At 37.9% G+C, this 20,576-nt stretch overlaps 1 protein-coding gene across 16 annotated transcripts in view; it reads left to right on the top strand.

Annotated features, from left to right (window-relative positions):
• The window catches only part of SCMH1 (Scm polycomb group protein homolog 1), a 119,122-nt gene that overhangs the window by 79,089 nt on the left and 19,457 nt on the right, over nucleotides 1-20,576 (top strand). For 12 of the 16 annotated variants that reach the window (XM_054691134.1, XM_054691130.1, XM_054691136.1 and 9 more), the window contains 3 exons: nucleotides 4,437-4,511; nucleotides 6,214-6,446; nucleotides 9,939-10,065. In XM_054691134.1, coding sequence (XP_054547109.1) covers nucleotides 4,437-4,511; nucleotides 6,214-6,446; nucleotides 9,939-10,065 — 435 coding nt within the window. The remainder of the gene's footprint in view (nucleotides 1-4,436; nucleotides 4,512-6,213; nucleotides 6,447-9,938; nucleotides 10,066-20,576) is intronic. The other 4 variants (XM_054691138.1, XM_037501307.2, XM_037501311.2 and 1 more) reach the window with 1 other exon arrangement.

The following is a 20,576-nucleotide window of genomic DNA, read 5'->3' as shown; positions in this document are numbered from 1 at the left end:
TTCTGACTTCAAAATGTTCTTTCTACTATACCACACTCTACTCTCTATGCCTCAAAGGAGATTTGGCTATCACTATTAGGTATGTAAGTCTGAGGTAATTATGTATATCAAGTAAGTTAATGAATGTTAAAGTACTTTGAGAATTGTAAAGTGTGATTCTCATGTCAGGGGTTTCTATCAGTGATTTTGGAAAATAAGAAGGATAAAAAGTGTGAGATACATCCTTCAAAGCACTAATAACTACTTAAGTGTATATCTGGAGTATATTTGGTCTTCTTAAAGTCACTTTTTCTTAAATAAAAGTCATTCTATGTCCTTTACACCAGCTAGCACCTCTTTCTGGGATGCTCTGCCCTAGATCTACACATGCCTGATTCCTTTTTGCCATGCCTGTCTCAGCTCAAATGTCATTTCTTAAAGAGCCTTTATTGAGTACCCCTCAAATATTCTCTAACACAGTGTTCTCTTTTATTGTCTTCAAAGCACTTATCACTCTCTGAGATTACTCTTTATTCACTCCTTTATTTATATACCTGGTTCATACTGTAAAACCTACTATCTATCAGTAGTATATTTTCAATATAGAATATGTGTTGGATGAATGAATAAATGAGTAGATCTTGAGTTAGTAAGAGAAAAACTATATGATATGATGGAAAGAGGAAGGACTTTGGAATTAGACATCCTGAATTTAAATTCCAGTCCTGCCTCATTACTTACATGTCCTTAGCCAAATTGGTCAAGTTTCATTGGCCTTATTTGTTAGAGATCATAAAACATGCTTCATAGTCAAGACTTTAAAATCATTGTTTTAACTGCCTCTATTTACTGCTGCTTACATACCCTAGAATATTTTATTGGCACTGATGGCTGTCCATAATGCCATTGCAAATACTGTGCCAACTCTTTCAAAAGAGGTGTTCAATAAATGTCAGTTCCTTTTAAGAAAAATTAACACCATCACTAGGGGGCACCCATGTATAAAGTAATTTGTTTCTCCATTCTTAGTCTTAACAGTTTCATAACAGTAACATTATTAGTCATTATTACGACCAAGGGAATCCGGATTAGCCACAAGCCTGCATGCACAGATCAGAAGTTTTTCAAGGAGGGGAAACCAGTTTACATCTTTATGAGCTACTACACTGCCTTAGGTGTGTTTCTACCTGTACAATGAGCCTCACCATTGCCATTAGGGTGGGTCAAGGGGCCATGTACCCTCTCGATGTCTTTTGGCAGATTAGATCTGGAAGGTTACTTAAATGTCATATGGCCAGAGATGCATCTCTCTCTAACCTTAACTGTTTCTCTTTATGGTCTTGAGTCACACAGAACTACTTATAGTCTCATATAACCCTGCTTTATTACAGCTTTAAGTCTATCTACATACTGAAGTACTCTTACCCTCTACCCTAGCTCTTTTCCTAATTCAAGATCCACACATTCTTCAAAGATTATTCCAAATGTCACTTATTTTGAAAACTTGCCTGACTAGTCTCATTTGACTATCTCTTTTGCCTTCTCCCCTTCCCTTGCACAGCTTGTCACTCCTTCCTCCAGGTTCTCATAATTCTGTGTATGTATACATTTTTATTTTACACTCATGGAATCTTTTTTGAAACTTTTTACTTTGAATGATAATTTCAGCTTCACAGAAAAATTATTATAGTCCTATAAAGAATTTCCCTATACGCTTCACCAAGATTTTCCAAGCGACATTTTATCGCATTTGTTTTTATTACTCTCTACATTTTTTTCCTCAGCCATTTGACAATGACTTGCATACCTAACATCCTTTTACTATTAAAAACTTTAGCATATGCTTTCTAAAAACAAGGGCATACTCATCTATAGGCATAGTGCTGTTACTAAAATCAGAAAATTAATGTTAATATAGTACTGGCAGCAAATCTACAAACATCCGTATTTTCCCATTGCTCCAATAATGTCCTTTTAGGGAAAGAAAATTCTAGATCATGAGATAAACTTGTATCTTCTCTACCCAAGTCCTTACCCACTGAATTGTGATTGATCTTATAAAGATCTAATCTTCTCAAGATTGTGCTTCTCCAGGTAAAGAATCATATCACATTGGATTTTTTTAACCTTAGGTAATTGACAAGATTTCGTACTTATTTATTTACTGAATTTGTAACTGATTTACTAATTACTATGAACTGTAACTTCCTGGGCTCTCCTGAAAGAGAGAGAGCTCGTCCTTCTCTCAGGCCATATGGCAGAATGTGTGCAGTGAAGATTCCTAAGGCTAGAATCATAACAGGTTTTGCCACTTTCACTTCTCTGAGGCTTGTTTTCCTCACTTGTTAAATATGATGATAATGTTAGCCTTCACAATATTGTTATGAAGGTCACATGAAACTACAGATATATAAAAAAATTTTTTTTGAGATTTTTAAAAACTAAGCATTTGTTGCATTTTTTTTATTTCATACATTTTTTTACATCATTTTTCATTTTTGCACAATGTATGTAAGGGACCAGGAAAAAGCCTAATAAAGTAAAAAGCAAAATCAACAAGCAACTATGGGGGGGAGCGGAGGGGAGGAGAGAGTAGGATCAAAACAAGAGGGGTGGAAATTGTATGAGCACTATAACCAAGATGAAAATGCAGATGTACAAAAATTTTGTCAAGGTATTATTCATTAAGGTCTAATTCTGTTAATTAGTATTAGCATCAAAACGTGTTGGCAAATATTCCTATCTTTTCTCTTTCTCTGAAGTAGGACAGTCATTAAATTATTCAATTATTTGCATTTGAGAAAATGAGAAGATTGTGTTTAAATGACAAAATCAAGGTTACACTATAAAGTACAGAACTAGAATTAGATCCATGGTCCCTTGACATTGTCCCGTTTTTTTTTTTCCCAACTAGGATAATTAAGTTAGAATGTGACAAGACAGGACTTCCTGATGGGAAAAAGTTCCAAATCCTGGAATCCCTCAGGATGGCTCAAATTCATTATTAAGAAGCTTTTAAATTAGTATGAAACCTAATCTCACTACTAGCTACTCACACATAACCTCATGACCTGATTTTTCAGAACTGTTAATATAATTGGTTAGTTTCTTTCAGGCCAGAGAGGGCAACCTCTGTCAGTCAGCATGGACTTTCATGTCTAGGCTTAGGGGAAAGGGGAAGAAGAAAGACTATTTTCTTATTACTAAAAGGTTAAGGAGAGCCCGACTCAGTTCTTTTTCCTTCCTTTATTTTACAAACATGTGCTGAGAACTCAGCACCTTGTCATATGATGGCAAGAATTCCAAAGTAAATCACTTATCTCCTTGCCCATATTAAATTCCATGGTCTATAATAGGTAGTCTTAGAGTTTATGATAATAAATTTAAGGTAAGAGCATTTGGCATTTTCAGTTACTTAGGGTTATGATGGAATAGGTAGAGTTGTATTGTTAGCCTTTTATTACAGATTCTGGATGTTATTTTTCCTGACACATGTTTTGCATATCTTTTCTCACTCTGTATTTATTTTCTGAATTGCAGTCACAGGTGGGTGAGGGATATGTTTCTCATGGTCCATATGTGCTGTCAGTAAAAGACTGCTTCCCTGGTAACCCTCAGTCCTTTTCTCAAGGATTGTGTCCAGGAGAGGGGTATGGTCAGAGTAGAGTTGAGGCTGTTCCCTGTGGCTTTCAAGTTCTGAGCCTTCCCTGGTGGTCTAGTGGTTAAGATTCAGACCTCTCTCAGGTACTGAGCTTTCCTCCCACACAAGCTTCTATAAGACATAGGTGCTTTAAACTCTGATTGGAGGCAGTGAGCATCTTAGGTGAATGTTATCTCAGCGGTGGCTCCAGGCCAGGAGTGGGACAAGGGTTTCATATAACACAGAATCCAACTGTAGAGAGGATATGCTTATGTGAAAGAACACCAAGTTCTTTCTCTACCCAGTCCTTCCTCCACAGGCCTAAGTTCAGCTGCCTATATCTGGACAAGTTCAAGCTGGCAGTCACCACCTTAGATAAGTGCAACATCAGCAAGGGCTGTTTGATGGCCTCAAGCACCCTTACTGGCAGTGCTCCTGATTCCTTCATTAATATTCAGCCTGTACATTCACCACAGATCTCTGCTCTCACAAATCCTATTTGTTTTCTGGAAGTAGCCCCTTCCCTTTTCCACACCTGGTTAAGTACATCCGCCCTTTCCAGTACAATCCCTGGTTCTAAATTCCCTAATGTTGGCAAATGTCCTCAGGAAAGAAAGCAGTGTCAGCCATCTCAGAAGCCCACCCCCATGCCAGGTCTGGAATTCCACTTCATCTAATCCTCATGATTTCTACAACACTGCAATGTCTTTTAAAATAATTTATGACTTTCTAGCTGTTGCATAGGCAGCATTGTAGTGCCACAATCTATTGCATTCTATATGGAAACATAAGAAATATTGTCTTCTGGGCCTCCCAGATGCCGCAGCGGTTGAGCGCTGGGTTACGAAGCTGCCAGCAGCCTCCACAACGCCGGTTCGATCCCCGGCCACAGGTGAGGGTCCCACATGGCGTGGCAGACCTCTCCTGCCGCCCGCTGCTCCCCTCACCAGTGTATTTCGTCAGTCTGCCTGCTCTGCTCCCCACTCTGGCTCTGGTGAATCCTCTCACCCTCCTGCGCTTCTGACTATACCCAGTGCTTATATAAATAAATAAATAAATAAATAAATCTTTAAAAAAAAAAAAAAGGGAAATATTGTCTTTTACCTGCCTAGTGTAATTAGTACTAGTCTCCCTGATTCTGTACTTGCCCCTCTTCCCTCCTAGAACAGCCATCCAGAGAAGAATGTTCCTTTCAAGCACATCCTTCTCAGAATACTCCAGCAGCATCTGTTCATACTTAGAATAAGTTCCCATTCATTTGAAATAAGTGCTGCACCATCTTATTGCTACTCCTTCTCTAACCTAATTTCCCTTTGCTTGCCCCTTTGCTCAATCATTATCAACTTTACTGACCTCCTTTGTGTTTCTCAAATATACTAACATGTATTCCTATATCAGCATCTTAGCATTTGTTATATATCCTCTACTTGGAAAGGCCTTTTCTCAGAACTTCACAAGACTTTGCCTTTATTTCATATGGGAGCTCTATGTAGATTTCACCCCCTCAAAGAGGACTTTCCTCGCCCCTCTGTGTTCTTATCTTGCTTTAGTATTAATCAGAGCATTTACCTGCCATTATACCATTTATTTGTCTATTTTCTGTCACCCACTAGAGGGAGAGTATGTCTGTTTTCTTTACTCTTCTAGTCTCAGGACTTAGACCAGTGCATAAACAATAGTTAGTGGCAATCACGGTTTGTAGGATTAATTATATATACCTTACCTTGAAGAGTTTTCCATTTAAGGAGATGAATGAATGGAATAAAGTTGAAAGTACTCTAACATAGATATCTACTGACTGCTTTGGAGTTGGGGCAAGGTCAGACAAGGCCTCAATAAGGAGGTGGCCTTGGAGCTGAGTGTTGATGTATGTCTGATCAGGAAGAATAGCGAACCTCATCGACGAATGAATTGGTGTTCAGAAAGCAGTGGGGCTATAACATGGGGGTGGGTGACAGGAAGGAACATCAAACATAACTAAGAGAAGAAGGCGGAGGCACAGTCACAGAGACCTTGGATATTAGGATAAAGAGTTTGGACTTTACCTTAAAGGTAATATGAAACAAAGCTTTTTAAGGTACGGAGAGATGGTATTAGATTTATATATTACCGTGTGTTTCACTACTCCTCACTGCAAAAATCACACAAAAAAATTCCTATTGACATAGGAAATCCCTACATTGGTTGTCAGAGCCCAGTTTCAAAACATAAGTCCTTATTCCAACTTATTGTATAATCTGGCAAAGGCATCATTTCCTCTTCTGAGCCTCAGATCTTGTTCTTAGCAGGAGAGTACTGTGAGCATCTATGAGCCATTCCATCTCTGAACCTATGTTCTGTTTGTATGTTTTATCTAGCTGCCTTGTGGAAATTTTTTAATATTTTTTTTCTGCCCAAAGTAATTAAAACTTTCAGTTCTAACCAATCTAAATTCAATTATCCTCTGAGGTTTCCTAACATTTAGGTCAGATACCAGGAAACTAGCTTCTTGACATAAAACTGCCCAAGTGAAAGTAGTACGTCTTTTTCCCCTCAGTTTGGTATGAGAATACAGGTGGGAGGAAGAGGTGATAGAATGAGTTTTTTTCTTGCAGTTGTGATCCCAAAGAATCCCTATCCTGTATCTGAGGTGAACACTGAGAAGCCCAGCATCTACAGCAGCACCAAAACTGTCTTGGAGCATCAACCAGGACAGAAGGGGCGTAAACCAGGAAAGAAGCGGGGCCGGACACCCAAGCCCTTAATTCCCCATCCCATCTCAACCCCTTCCAAGTCAACTGAACCTTTGAAATTTCCAAAGAAGAGGGGTCCCAAACCTGGCAGTAAGGTAGGTAAAAATATGTGGGTTTCCCAGAAAGGTATAGAGTTATAAAGGGGTAACTGATCCATACTTATGCGTCTTGGAAAGGGGCATGTCTAACTTTATTCTCCACCTGTGTATGCCTTTAATAAGAATATCCCGACTTAGCTGCTTACCTAGGAGTTGATAATATTAGAATTAGGATGATATGGGGTAAGAAACAAATTTTGATTTTGAAAGTTACTCACATTTGATAAAATTCTAGCCTAACGACTTCCATAGATGGAAAGCCTTACTCGGTGTTAACTGCCCAGAGCAGAAACTCAGGCATATGAACAGACAAAGCAAATCAATTCTGTGTATTTTTTTTATGATCTTCCCCTTCTTCTAAGATAAAGAAAAGAAAAATTATTGATAAGTAATGTTAATGATATTTAATAATTAAATTGAGACATAAAGATATGAAATGACTTCTAAGATAGCATAGCTAACAAGTGGCAAAGGCTATAAAAATGGGGTCCCGGATATTTTAGATTCAGGGCTACTGCTGTCCTACCACATATTCATTCTGTAACATTTCCTGAAAGAGAAAACATTTCTTGTGTAGAAAAGACTGCTGAGAGTCAAACTTCACTGAACCCTGTTACTGTAGTTTACACCTTTTAGTCATGACCAGTTCTTCATGTATATCTCCCTAGGGAAAACACTGATATGAAAGTTCCTCAGCCGCTTCCCTATGGCCTCCATTGGCACCACCTTTTCCACTTACTTTCAAAATGTCAGGGGATTTCTCTGGAGCTCCATCCTGAACTAGTCTATATGAGTTCCAGTGTGTAAATTCTACCTAGTCCTCCCTGCTGGGCATTCCATTCCAATCTCTTAAGTTCCTCCCTAGGGTAAGTTGATTGGTTTTGTTTATTAGCTCCAGATGACCTCAGTCCTACTCGAATGTGAACTCAAGATCAAGAACCTAATCTTTATCTTCCTTTCTTTCCTGCAGTGCTTTATATCTCAGTTTTTGGCAGATGTTCGGTATATGCACAATAGATGGAAAGAAGGAGGGAACTAAGGAGGGAGGGTGTGGTGGGTGATGATTTTAGTGATGATATTCCAACTGAGATTGTTTCTTATTTATTAGCTTTGAATTCTCTATATCACATCCTCATCTTCGGTGCTCCTGATCTATTACTACTAGCCCCTAATGTAGCTAGGGGCTCATTCATTTTTGCCTCCTTTACTCTTCTCATTCTCATGTTGTGGAGGAGAGGCTGAAAGTTAAAGATTCTAAGACCAGAAGTCTTCTGATGATGTGAAAACATCTGGAAGACAAATCAAAAAGGGAGAAATCATCTCTGTGAGCTTCCAAAGACAGAACCAAAACCACTAAGCAGAAACAAGCAGACAGGTCTCATCTCTATAAAAAAGAAACAACAGTTTAATCTATCCCAAAATGAAGTTAGTGACTCCCATCACTAGAGGAATTTCATCAGGTATTGAATGGCTATATGGGAGGGAATTTTTAGGGAGAGGGAAGTAAAAGTGTTGGATGGATAGTCAGATTAAATGGCCTTTAAGATTCTTCAAAACCTAAAATTGTGATTCTGTGATTGCTTCTGCTCTTTCTCGGGCAGTCCTAAACAAGTAGCCAGAATCCTCTTTCTTTCCAACCCTCTTGTAAACAGTGACTCTCACCCCACCTGGTATTTTGTGGCTTGGCATTTGACTCCCTAATTCCTCTTTCTGTTCTTTTGCTTATTCCTATACATATATATGCCTCCCATTTAACTCATAACTCTGTGTTCCTTTTTGACTCAAAGTAGTATTGTGACTAGGGCATGGACTTTGAATCAAAACAAACTGTCTCATCCATCTGTTACCATCTGTGTGACTTTTGAGAAATCTTTGAGTAAGACCCTGAAGTTTTTTCACCAATGAAATGGAGATGAGACAATAGATGAACAGATTTAATGCATGTAAATGCATCTATCTCAAATAGTTGTAATTCCTTGCATCTTTCTGTTTTCATTTTTAATATTTGGGTACCTAATTCACCAAGCTTATTCCTTCAGGGACTCCATGAAATCATACTCCCAGTTCATTAAAACTGAACTGACATTTCTCTTCTTCCCTGATTCATTGCTTATTTAGATGTTCACTTTTAGCAGTATCAAAAACATGAGACATCCATATCATCCCATATGTGTTTTGACTGTTTCATGAGTGCTTGAATTATTATTTTCACAGGCAAGATCATTTTTATATGCCTACTATCATTGGTGCTATCTCTTTAAATAATATACTTCTAGAAGGCAGACAGGTTTATGTAGCTCCCAGCAGGGACCCCACATGGAATATTTGGTAAAAAGGGATTTCTGCAACTCAGTGATGGTTGTGTTTTCCTTGTATTCAAAAAGGCTTTTAGAAAAACATTTCTTGAAAATAAATTTCTGAGATATTTATTCTCCAGAAACTTCCCTGAACAGCATAGAGGTGATACTACATCTCTCTCAAATCATCTTTATTGCTTCCCACATTGTTGGTATTCTATACTGTATGCCTCACTGAAAAACATTTATTGACATTATTATATGCTAAGTATCATGCTAGGTATGGTAGTCAGAATCAGACCTTCAAGGAACTCTAGGCTAGTAGGGGACACCAGTATGGCTATGTCTACGTATGTGTGTATACATGTTATATATGTGTATATGTATACACATATGTCATATGTATGTGTTAGCACATTGAGACAAATGTAACAATACAAAGTACAGAGATTGCACAAAACAGATACTAATTAGAGGAAGTCTAGAAAGTCTTCCTAGATAAACAGATCTTTGAAAGACTTTAAAAAAAGGAAAAAAAGGGCATTCTAGGAATATAGGATTGTTTATTACTATAAAGACATGGACCATGTAAAGGCATGGACCAGGCAGGATTTTAGAGAATGTATTATGTTATCAGAAAAGTCATGATGTATTTTTTTCTAAGCAAAAATGTGTCATGACTTTTCAGACAGCCCAATAGTTAGAGATTATGACAGGTTTTCAGATAAGGAATGACAGATGATGCACTGAAGAGAAGGTAGGCAAAGGAAAGTAGTTTATAGAGTTAGGGGGAGAGAGCCTTCCATTTTCAAGAAAGAGAAACAAAACACAAAGTAATATCAAAGTAGACTTAGCCCCATATTTTTTTCTTTCTTTTTGTTTCTCTTTGCCCAACTAATACAGAACCTGAAACTAAAAATGGTAGTATTGATTCTAGTATAAAATACAGTGAATTAAGCTCTGATTGTCTAGAAGTCCAGAATTTTGAACCCAGATTCAAAAAATGTTTACTGGGCATCTTAGTATGTACATCCTTGTGCAAGAGACAGTGTAGAAAACAAAGATAAAATACAGTCACATCCATAGATAGATTTCCGTTTCAAGGGTGTATTAAATACTAGGACTATAGAGAGGAATGAGAGGACAAGTTACCAATCATGGGTAGCAAACTTTTCCCCATCCATTTTGACAGAGGAAACCTCGGAATTTGCTGAACCCACCACCCACCTCACCAACAACCAGCACCCCTGAACCGGATACCAGCACTGTACCCCAAGATGCTGCCACCATCCCCAGCTCAGCCATGCAGGCCCCCACAGGTAAGAGCAGACCACCAGACTAACTGCAACAGGCCCCAGGCCCCAGTGTACTTTCTCATCTTATACTAATAATTCACTCTGTCTAATTTATAAACCTAAATAGATTCTTTTTAAATAAGTTTTTTATCTTTAGCCATTTGAAATAGTTTCAGAGAAATTTCACACTGTCAAAACGATCAGAGAACATCAGGTGGATGTTCTATGAACTCAAGGTTGGATAGCTGTGACATGGAGCAGGTTGGACCTAGGGCCAGCACCAAGAGCTCCCTGACCCAGTTTGTAAAAACATTCAACCTTTCCATTAGGGTGCTCCTTTCTTAGTGATCCCTTCAGGCATTGCAGTAATCCTACTACCACTCTACCACTCAGATATATATGAAACTGCTCTGATTTTTCTTAGCATCATTGATAGAGGCAAATCTTGGTACTGTGAGAGTAAACTTGATTTGGGGTTGATGAATGTTCAATTCAGAGCAAAATGTGAGTGAATAGGGTTCACTGAACCCAAACCCAATGTGATTGGCGGTTTCCCACACCAACCGCTCAATTCTGACAACTCTTAACAGAGATGACATCTGGTTCCACAGGAAAGGGCTCAGCTCAGTTTTCCAAGACTGGCCATCACTTCAGAGCCCAGTTGCAATACCCAGGCTGTTCGCTGTACTTCTAACTGACTGTAAATCAAAGGTTCCCACAAATCCCTCCTCAGTTAGATTCATTTGCTAGAGTATGTCACAGAACTCAGGAAACTGTCTACTTATTACAAAACCAATTTATTACAAAGGCTATGTAACTCAGAAACAACCAGATGGGAGAGATGCATAGGGAAAAGTATAGGGGGAAGGCACAGAGCTTCCATGTCCTCTAGAAGCATGCCACTCTCCTAGGATCTGCATATATTCACCCACCTGAAAGTACTCAGAACCTCCTCCTCTTGTGTTTTTATGGAAGCCTCATTATTTAGGCATTATTGACTGGGCCATTTGCCATTTGGCAGTTGAACTCAACCTCCAAACCATCTCCCCTCCTGGAGGTCTGGGGGTAGAACTGGAGATCTGGGGGTAGAATCTCTGATCACATGCTTGGTTCTCTAGGCAATCAGCCCCCATCCCTGGGTGCTTCCCAAAATTCTCTTTCATTAACATTTTAAAAGAGATGCCTTTATCATTTACAACAATTAGGAAATTCCATGTTTGGGGAACTGTGAGCTAGGAATTGTGGATAAAGACCAAATATATATGAGAGCTGTATCTTGGTCACCTGAATGACCAAATACATTTTTATAAATCATATCATCACAGTGGTTAATCAACTATGCTTCTCTGCTCCCCTTTCATTATCTGGATAACTCTGAAAGAACTATCCCTTTAGAATAGATATACAGTATCCAGTAGGGTGACTACAGAGAAGAGTGCTTATTGCTTCAGTGTAAATTAAGGTACATGTGAGACCATCTTGGTATGCTGCTTACTCTCCAGTCTCTAGGAAAGCCTAAGCAATCTGGAGTGAAAGCTAGTGTAATTTCCTTCCCAAATAACTTTTGGAAGACAACAGAGCCTGCCTGTGGTATTTATGTCCAGCTCTGGTCAGGATCCTATCACGTGATTTCTCCAAATATGCCTTGCCTGCGAGTGTCATTAGACTAATGTACAGTGGCCTTTGTTCCTCAGCTCCATGAAGGAGGAAGTAAAGACAGATGAACACCTTGGTGAAAATATTGATTACATTTTCCAACTGCATGACATGCCCCCTGGATACCTGTGATTCTGCTTGGTTTACCCCCATATCATTCTAGGTGCCACCTAGCTGACTTCTCAACAATACCTAGAAGACTCACAGCAGCAGGAGCTTTATGAATGTGCTCCACTATTCCTATTATGAGAGGTGGTCACTGGGCTGGCATCCCTCCATTGGGCTCAGTCTTAGTTTAGGAAAAGTGGGAGCTCCTTTGTATCCCTGTCTCCTGCTCATTGCCAAGCTATAGCAGTCTTGACTGATCATTGTGTTACCATATCCTGATTGGGCCTTGGTTCATTTTGTGTGAACGTGATATTACTTCCCTTTCTGAGCCTCAGTTTCCACTTGATGCAATGATAGAATTAGTCCAAATTATCTTTATAGTCTCTTCAAATAATAATAAAAGCTATCATAGATTGAAAGTTATATGCCACATCATATCCTTTATTACCTTCCTTTCATTTTTTAACTATGCAACACTTTTTATAAGAGTCATTTTTATCAGTCAGGTATATATGCTCACAGTTTAAAGGAATAAGGGGTCTACACAAATTATTATAAAAACAAAATAAACCTCCTCTCACCCTGTCATTTACTTCTCACCAAATGCCACTGCTTTTAATTCATCTGGTTCTGTTCCCTTCATACATGTAAGCAGCATGTTTATATTGCCTCTTTTTTTTTTTTTTAAAGCATTGGGCATTTTTCAAGAGACAATCCACTTGAGATGGTGAGGATTTAACCCTTCTTAATCTCCTTGTTCTTACCCTCTTACACATAATTCCCTATCCTGGTACAGTGATGTGATAGTCTTCACTAGATTGAAATCCAGTATTTTGTTATTATAACTTGTCAAATGCTGTTCTCCCTTGAGCTACTTAGTTTATCGTGATTGCTTTTCCTTTGTGGCACAACATTTTGTTTTCAGAGTCAACTTTGTTTATCTCTTTGTTTTATGTTATTTGCTCTGTACTTATAAATTGAGATTTTAAACTTTCTTAATACTGTATACATCTCCCTTTTTGTTTAAGCACATTATAATATATATTCTATCCATCTTATACTCTAAAAGAAACTTCTCCTGCAACCTCTGAGTTCCTTGAGATCCTCTTCATCTCTCTTTTGTATTATCCCCAGTTTGTTCCTTCCCATGTCTTTGTTCCCATTCAAATCTTTCTTAAATTTACACCTTTAGTTTTATATGAAATCTGCTTATGGCAGCATCCATCTGCTCACCTGTGACTATGCAGGTGCGTCCTTTCACCAACTCTCTCCTGCAGGGTAGCAGCTTCCTGCCTATCCGTGACTTATACCATGCCGGCACTTCTCCTCACTGATCTCCCTCAGTGGAGGCAGCTCTCCTCAAGGCCACCTGCCTGCAACCATGCAAGCCTTTCTCAGCAAACCTTTCCCTTTTCAGGCAGCTCTTCCTGCCCACTGGTGTCTATGCAAGTGCCTTTTACTATCCTATCCCTTTTCTAATAAACCTGCCCTTTAAATATATATATATATAATCTGCTTATTCTTTTTTGAAACTTCTCTTCATGGTGAATATTCTGAAATTCACCTCAGATATGAATACTTTTACCTGCCTTAAGGTACTTTGTGCACTTACTGTACCCATTCCATTCTTTAGCTTCTTGAAATTTTCTTAATTTCTTTCATCAATGATTTTCTCCCACTTCTTTTTCTCTGTTCAGTCTTTCTGGCTTACCTGAGATTTTGAACCTGTTGAACGCATCCTCTGATTTGTTAACCCTCTTTATTCTTTATTCCCTGTTCTTTGTCTTTTTACTGAACTTCTTTCAATCTTTCTTCAACTATATCTTCCACACTTTGTAATGCGTTTTTCATTTCTGACATCTTTTACAAGTTTCATTGTTTATTACTCTCGTCTTTTCCAAAGGGTGTTTGGTAGGAAACAGTTCTGCAAAATGCTTGGCATAAAAGGATTTTGCATCCCTTGGAGAAATTTGGTCAATACATTTAGGGAATGCTTTGCTCTTCTTCCCTAGTCAGCAAATTTTTGCATCAGCTGTCAAGAATTCTATTTTTAGCTTTCTGAATTTTTCATCAGACCTTTTTTTAAGTTCACAGTAAAATTAAGTAGAAGACAGAGATTTTCCATATACCCCTGGCACCCTCAAATGAGTAGCCTTTTGCATTAATCAACCTCTGCCGTTGTTTATAGGACAACTGTGAAACTATTTCTGGGTTCTCTAATTTGTTCCATTTACCTATTTGTTGATCCTTTCACCAGTACCATTACTGTAGCTTTATAGCAGGTCTTGAAGTTTGGTAGTGTCATTCTTTCAACTTTGTTTGCCCTCAATAACATACTGGTATGTGGACTTTTTTTTTTTTCTTACCTTTTCTTATAAACTAAAATCAGTTTGTTAGTAGCCACAAAATAACTTGTTAGGATTTTGATTTGCATTGCATTGAATCTGTAGGTCAAATTGGGAAGAACTGGATCTTCCTATCTATGAACCTGGGATATCTTTCCATTTATTTAGTTCTTTTTTTTTTTTTTTTACGTCTTCAGAGTTTTGTAATTTTCTTCAAATTTTCCTCATATTTAGGTATAAGTAACATTTTTGGACATGCTAATATAAACAACATTCTGTTTTTAATTTCAAGTCCCACTTTTTCATTGGCATTATATAGGAAAATTATTGACTTTTATATTAACCTATATCCTGCAACCTTTCTATAATTGCTTATTTTTTTTAACTTTTTTTTAAGATTTATTTATTTATACAAGCACTGGGTACAGTCAGAAGTGCGAGAGAGTGAGAGAATTCACCAGAGCCAGAGGGGAGAACAGAGCAGGCGGACTGACAAAGTACACTGCTGAGGGGAGCAGCGGGTGGCAGGAGAGGTCTGTGCCCCAATGTGGGACCTTCACCCGGCAGCCAGGGATTGAACCGGCGCTGCAGAGACTGTGGGCAGCTTCACAACCCAGCACTCAACCGCTGCGCCACCTGGGAGGCTCTATAATTGCTTATTAATTGCAGAATTTTTTGTCAATTTTTTCACATTTTCTACATCAACAGGTATATCATCTACAAACTGAGAGTTTTCTTTCCTCTTTCCCAATGTGTATACCTTTCATTTCCTTCTCTTGTGTTAGTACACTAGTTAGGACTTTCAGTATTGAACAGTGGTGGTCAGTGGGACGTTCTTACTTTCTTCCTGATCTTAGTGAGAAATCTTCTAGATTCTCATCATTATGATTGTAGGTTTCTTGTGGATGTTCTTTACCAAGTTGAGGAAGTATCCCTCTGCCTCTAATTTTCTAAGAGTTTTTAACATGAATGGATTTTGTCAGATGTTTTTCCTTCATATATTGTTATAATCGTACAGTATTTTTTCTATAAATGTGATGTGATGAACTTACATTAATTGATTTTCTTAAAGTTGTGCCAACCTTGCATACCTGGAATAAATCACACTTGATTTTATGGTATAATTCGTTTCATATATTGTTAGATTTTTTTTTAAGATTTATTTATACAAGAATCGGGGTACAGGCCAGATGTGTGGGAGGGTGAGAGGATTCACCAGAGACAGAGTGGGGAACTAAACAGGCAGACTGATGGAATACACTGCTGAGGGGAGCAGCAGGCAAGGCAGGAGAGGTCTGCTGTGCCATGTGGGACCCTCGCCGGCTGGTCGGGATCGAACCTGCGCTGCAGAAGCTGTGGACAGCTTCACAGGCTGCGTCCTAACCCCTCGCACCACCAGGGAAGCCCTTTGATACAGTTTATTGCTAATTTTGTGTTGAGGATTTTTGCTTCTTGTACATGAGAAATATTGGTCTGTAATTTTCTTTTCTTGTAATGTCTTTGATTTTGGTAATTGGTTGATGATAACATCATAAAATAAGTCGGGAAGTATTCTCTCTGCTTCTGGTTTTTGAAAAAAAATTGTGGAGAATTGGTAAAATGTATTTCTTAAATGTTTGGCGTGGAATTCACCAGTGAATCCTTCAGAGCCTGGTCCTTTTTGGGACATTATTAATTATTGATTTAATTTCTTTAATAGGTATACCAGGCCTATTCATATTGTCTATTCTTGTGTGAGTTTTGGCAAATTATGCCTTTCACAGATTTGATCCATTTTATCTAGATCATCAAATTTGTGGGTATAGAATTATTCATATTTTTCATTTGTTACCCTTTTAATGACCCTGGATCTATAGTGATATCCCTTCTTATCCCCTCTTTCACTTCTGTTATTAATTTGTGTCATCTCTTTTTGTTATTTTGCCTGGCTAGAACTTATTGATTATATTGAGCATTTCAAAGAAACAGCATTTTGTTTCATTGATTTTTCTGTATTGACTTTCTGTTCTTAATTTTCATTGATTTCTGCTTAATTTTTATTATTTTTTTCTGTTTACTGTGGGTTTAATTTGCTCTTCTTTTATTAGTTTCCTAAAACTGAAACCTATATTACTCATTTTAGATTTTTTGTCTTTTCTCATACTTGCATTCAGTGCTATAAATTTCCCTCAATACCATTACTTTTGCTGTATCTCATAAATTTTGATCAATTGTATTTTTATTTAGTTCAAAATATCTTTAAGTTTTTCTTGAGATTTGTTCTTTGACCCATATTTTATTTACAAGTGTGTTGTTTAATCCCCAGTATTTTGGCTTTCATAGCTATCTTTATCTTACTGATTTCCAGTTTAATTCCATTATGGCCTGAGAGCAGATGTTGTATGACTTCCATGTGAGCTTGAGGACAGTGTATATTTATGCACATTTTATTCTATACACATATATTTGTTTATACACATTATTTTCCTTCTCTCTAAGGAACTTCTTTAACATTGCTTGCAAGACAGGTCTACTAGTAGCAAACTCCCTCTTGGTCTGAGAAAGTTTATTTCTCTTGTACTTTTGAAGGATAATTTTGCAAGATGCAGAATTCTAAGTTGGTAAGTCTTTTCTCTCAACACTTTGAATATTTCACTCCATGTTGTTCTTGCTCACATGATTTCTAAGGATGTAATTTTTATTGTGATTTTTTTTCCTCTTATTTCTTTCAAGACTTTATCTTTGATTTTCTGCATATGATATGCAAAATATGCATGTAATGTGTGAATATATGAATATAATAAGTAGGCATAGGGTTTTTGGCTGTGTTAACATATGTCCTGCTCATTATTTGTATCTGATATTAACTTGGGGAAATCCTTAGTTGTTAATTGTTTCAAATATTTCTTCCATTCCTTTCTTTCCATCTGATATTCCCATTATGTGTATGTTATATCTCTTGTAAGTTTTCCCACGATTGTTGAATAATCTGTTCTTGGCTGTGTTTGGGGTGATTGTTTTTCTTCAGTATTTTTACTTTTTAGTTTTGGAAGTTTCTATTGAGATATTCTCAAGTGCAGCAGTTCTTTCCTCAGCTGTGTCCAGTTTAATATTAAGCCATCAAAGGTATTCTTTATTTTGTATGTGTTTTTATCTCTAGCATTTCATTTTGATTCTTTCTTAGAAATTCAGTATATCTGCATACATTTCCTCTTTGTTTTTGCATATTGTACTTTGTCCATTAAATCCCTTAGCATACTTATAATAGTTGTTTCAAATTCCCAATCTAATAATTCCAACATCTTGCCATGTTTGAATCTAGTTTGATGCTTGCCTCTGTCTCTTCAACCCAAATTATTTGCCTTTTAGTACAACTTATAATTGTTTCTTGATAACCAGACATGAGGGTAAAAGGAATTGCTATAAGTAGGGCTTTAGTAATGTGATGTCAAGGTGTGGGACTATCCTGTAGTCCTCTGATTATGTCTTGGTCTCTTGGTGATATGTGCTCCTAGACTGTCAACTTCACCAGTGCTTCTTAGCCCCTCCAGCCCTCCTAGGTGGAACAGGTGGCTGGAGGGGGCTGGAGTTGGGTATATCCCATCATTAAGGTAAGTTAGACTCAGTTCAGATCCAAACATGTTAACTTCTAGTAAAGTAGTTTCTCCTGATTGCAGACCTTGTAAGAAGAACAGAATTCTCTGGTGTATTTGTAAATGGGTCCTTTACCCTTCCCCTTCCAGAAGCATAAGGGGATTTTTCCTCCCATATTCACTGTGAGAACCTGGTTGAGCTTGGAGATAAAATTCACAAAAGTGGGGTTTACTGTGACCAGTTCCCCTGGACTTTTTAACTTTCAGAACTTTTAACTTTCCTACATAGAACTTCCAGCAATTTGTCAAGTACAGTTTAGATTTTCCTACCTCAGAATTTATTTCTATGGAGATATCTACTTGTGGGTTTCTGTTCTAGTAAATTGTGATTCACCTGTCTTTCTCCAAGTTGGGGACTGGGAGGAGGCAGTAGCTTGCCATAAGACCTCACTTCTCTGATAAATCTAAAATGGTGGTTGAATTTTTAGTTTATTTAGCTTTTTACTTGTTAGGATGGAGTGGCTACTTCCAAGCTCCTAATTATATGCCGAATCTTTCTCAGATTTTTTTATAGCCTTTAATTCTGATTTCATGAATACAGTAGTGAATGAAAACATGACAATATACAAAAATATCTTTCTGACCTTAAGATCAGGAAGGCTTTTAAAACAAGATGATAAGCATAAACTATTTAAAAAGACATACAACCTTTTACCTATCTGAAGAAAGGTAATATCAACATATTTAAGTATGTTAAAATTAAGACAGCTCATCTCTCCTCCACATGGCATCAGTTGGGGTGGCTCACTTGGAATTGGAGGATCCACTCCCAAAATGGTTCATTCACATGATTATCAAAATTGATACTTAGTTCTTGGTTATTCTTCCCATGGACCTCTCCAAAGCATAGCTTGGGTTGCCTCATGCCATAGTGATTGGGTTCTAAGAGCAAGTGCCCCAAGAGACAAAAAGGAGAGGCCACCATTTTCTTAAGACTTGAACACTTAAGAAATCAGCATAGCATCATTGCTACCATATTATATTGATCAAACAGTCATAGAGCCTAGCTTCAAAAGAAGGGGAATAGATTCTACTTATCTATAGGAGGAGGATCAGAATTATGAAAACCACCAGTCCACTCTCTGGATGGAAGTCATTTACATTTTTCATACTTGGAAAATTCATTCTTCTTGAAAGATTCCCCATTAAAGGTCTCATCCCTTTACATCAGTCTCCAGATCTAGGATCTCATCTTATGAATCAGGTCCAGGTACAAATGAAACCTCGCAAGTGCAATTTCTCAATTACAGCTCTTTGAATATAGTTCTCAATCTGAAAACCCGTGAACTAAAGAAACATGTTTTCTACTCCCCAGATACCCAACATCTGACGGTAAGTATTTATAGATATACCCATTCAAAGGGGAGAAAAACTTGTGAGTCATAGAGGCACATAGCAGTCACAGGTCTATTGTAATACTAAAATCCAGCAGGGCACATTGTAATTGACAATATCTTAATTAGATCGATTGCTATTCATGGGAGTCATTTTCCATAGCTCTGGTTTTAACCTCTAAATCATTCTTTTCTACAAGAATATTGAGATTGCTGTCTCAGTCTTCTTCCTGCATGCAAGGGATTCCTTTCATTTGTACCATCTCTGTTCCTTTTAGTCTGAGCTGGCAATACTTCTACCAGAATGATTCTCTTAGAAACTGTAGGAATTTTTTATGAATAGTATTGGATTTTACTTCATTAGATAAAAACACAACTACAAATCTCTTGAAAATAATACCTTCTCCACTTTGGGCTTCCTGTACAGCTGCTGTGAGACAATGTCCATAGTATTCTTTCAAATCCTATTGTTTAAGGGAAACAATCTGTGAGACTAGCCCTTGTGATTCGTAGAAGAACTTTGGTTTGAAAGAGTTTGTATGAAGTCTTTAATCATTCTGACATCTTTTTTTTTAGGCTTTTTTTTTTTAAGATTTATTTATGCATACAAGAGCTAGGGCACAGGCCAGAGATGCGGGGGGTGAGAGGATTCACCAGAGACAGAGTGGGGAACAGAACAGGCAGACCGACTGAAATACACTGCTGAGGGGAGCAGTGGGAGAGACAGGAGAGGTCTGCTGCACCATGTGGGTTTCTCTCTGGCCTGTTGGGATTGAACTCGCACTGCAGAGGCTGCGGATTACTCCATAGTGCGGTGCTTAAGCCCTTGCACCACCAGAGATGCCCCCATTCTGACATCTTAATAAAAGATTTTATTGCCCCATTGTAGATCTGACCCTTTCTTAATTTAGAATTATTTGTCTTCTGGGAAGACCAGACATAATAAGCAATTTTATTTGTGGACTCAGTCAATTCCAGGCTTTTTTCTCTTTTTTTAAGTTCTCTAGCTCATCTTGCATTTTTATCACAGGTAGTAAGAAACCAGATGGCACTTTCATCACTCTGTCTGGAAATGTCCTTAGCTATTTCATTAAGTTCATCAGGGACATTTCCTGTTTCCATGTTATTGCAGGTGACAGTGTTGTCAAACTTTCCATCACCACCTAACAAGCATCCATGTCCTCCAGTAATCTTCCAATAAGATACTCCTCCCTTCCCTTTAAGCCCTCACTGCCAGTCTCCCATCAAAACTCTATTCAGTGTCATTTCAGCTTTCACTCACTCTTTTTGTGGCTCTTTAGGCTTCTACTACCCAGTCCCACAGTCACTGCCATGAATATTAGGCTTTTGTTACCTCAGCATTCCCCATTCTTTGTTAGGAATTCTGCTTTCTCATGTATGCTAAATCAGTTGCTAATCTGCCAGACTGCCTTTCCAGTTCCAAAATTTTATGTTGTCTC

The sequence above is a fragment of the Talpa occidentalis genome, unplaced genomic scaffold (assembly GCF_014898055.3).
Source record: "Talpa occidentalis isolate TD23 unplaced genomic scaffold, MPIMG_talOcc4v2.1 talOcc4.9, whole genome shotgun sequence".
Lineage (NCBI taxonomy): Eukaryota > Metazoa > Chordata > Mammalia > Eulipotyphla > Talpidae > Talpa > Talpa occidentalis.
Note: the sequence above shows the minus strand (reverse complement) of the source record. Positions and strands in the feature narration are given on the sequence as shown.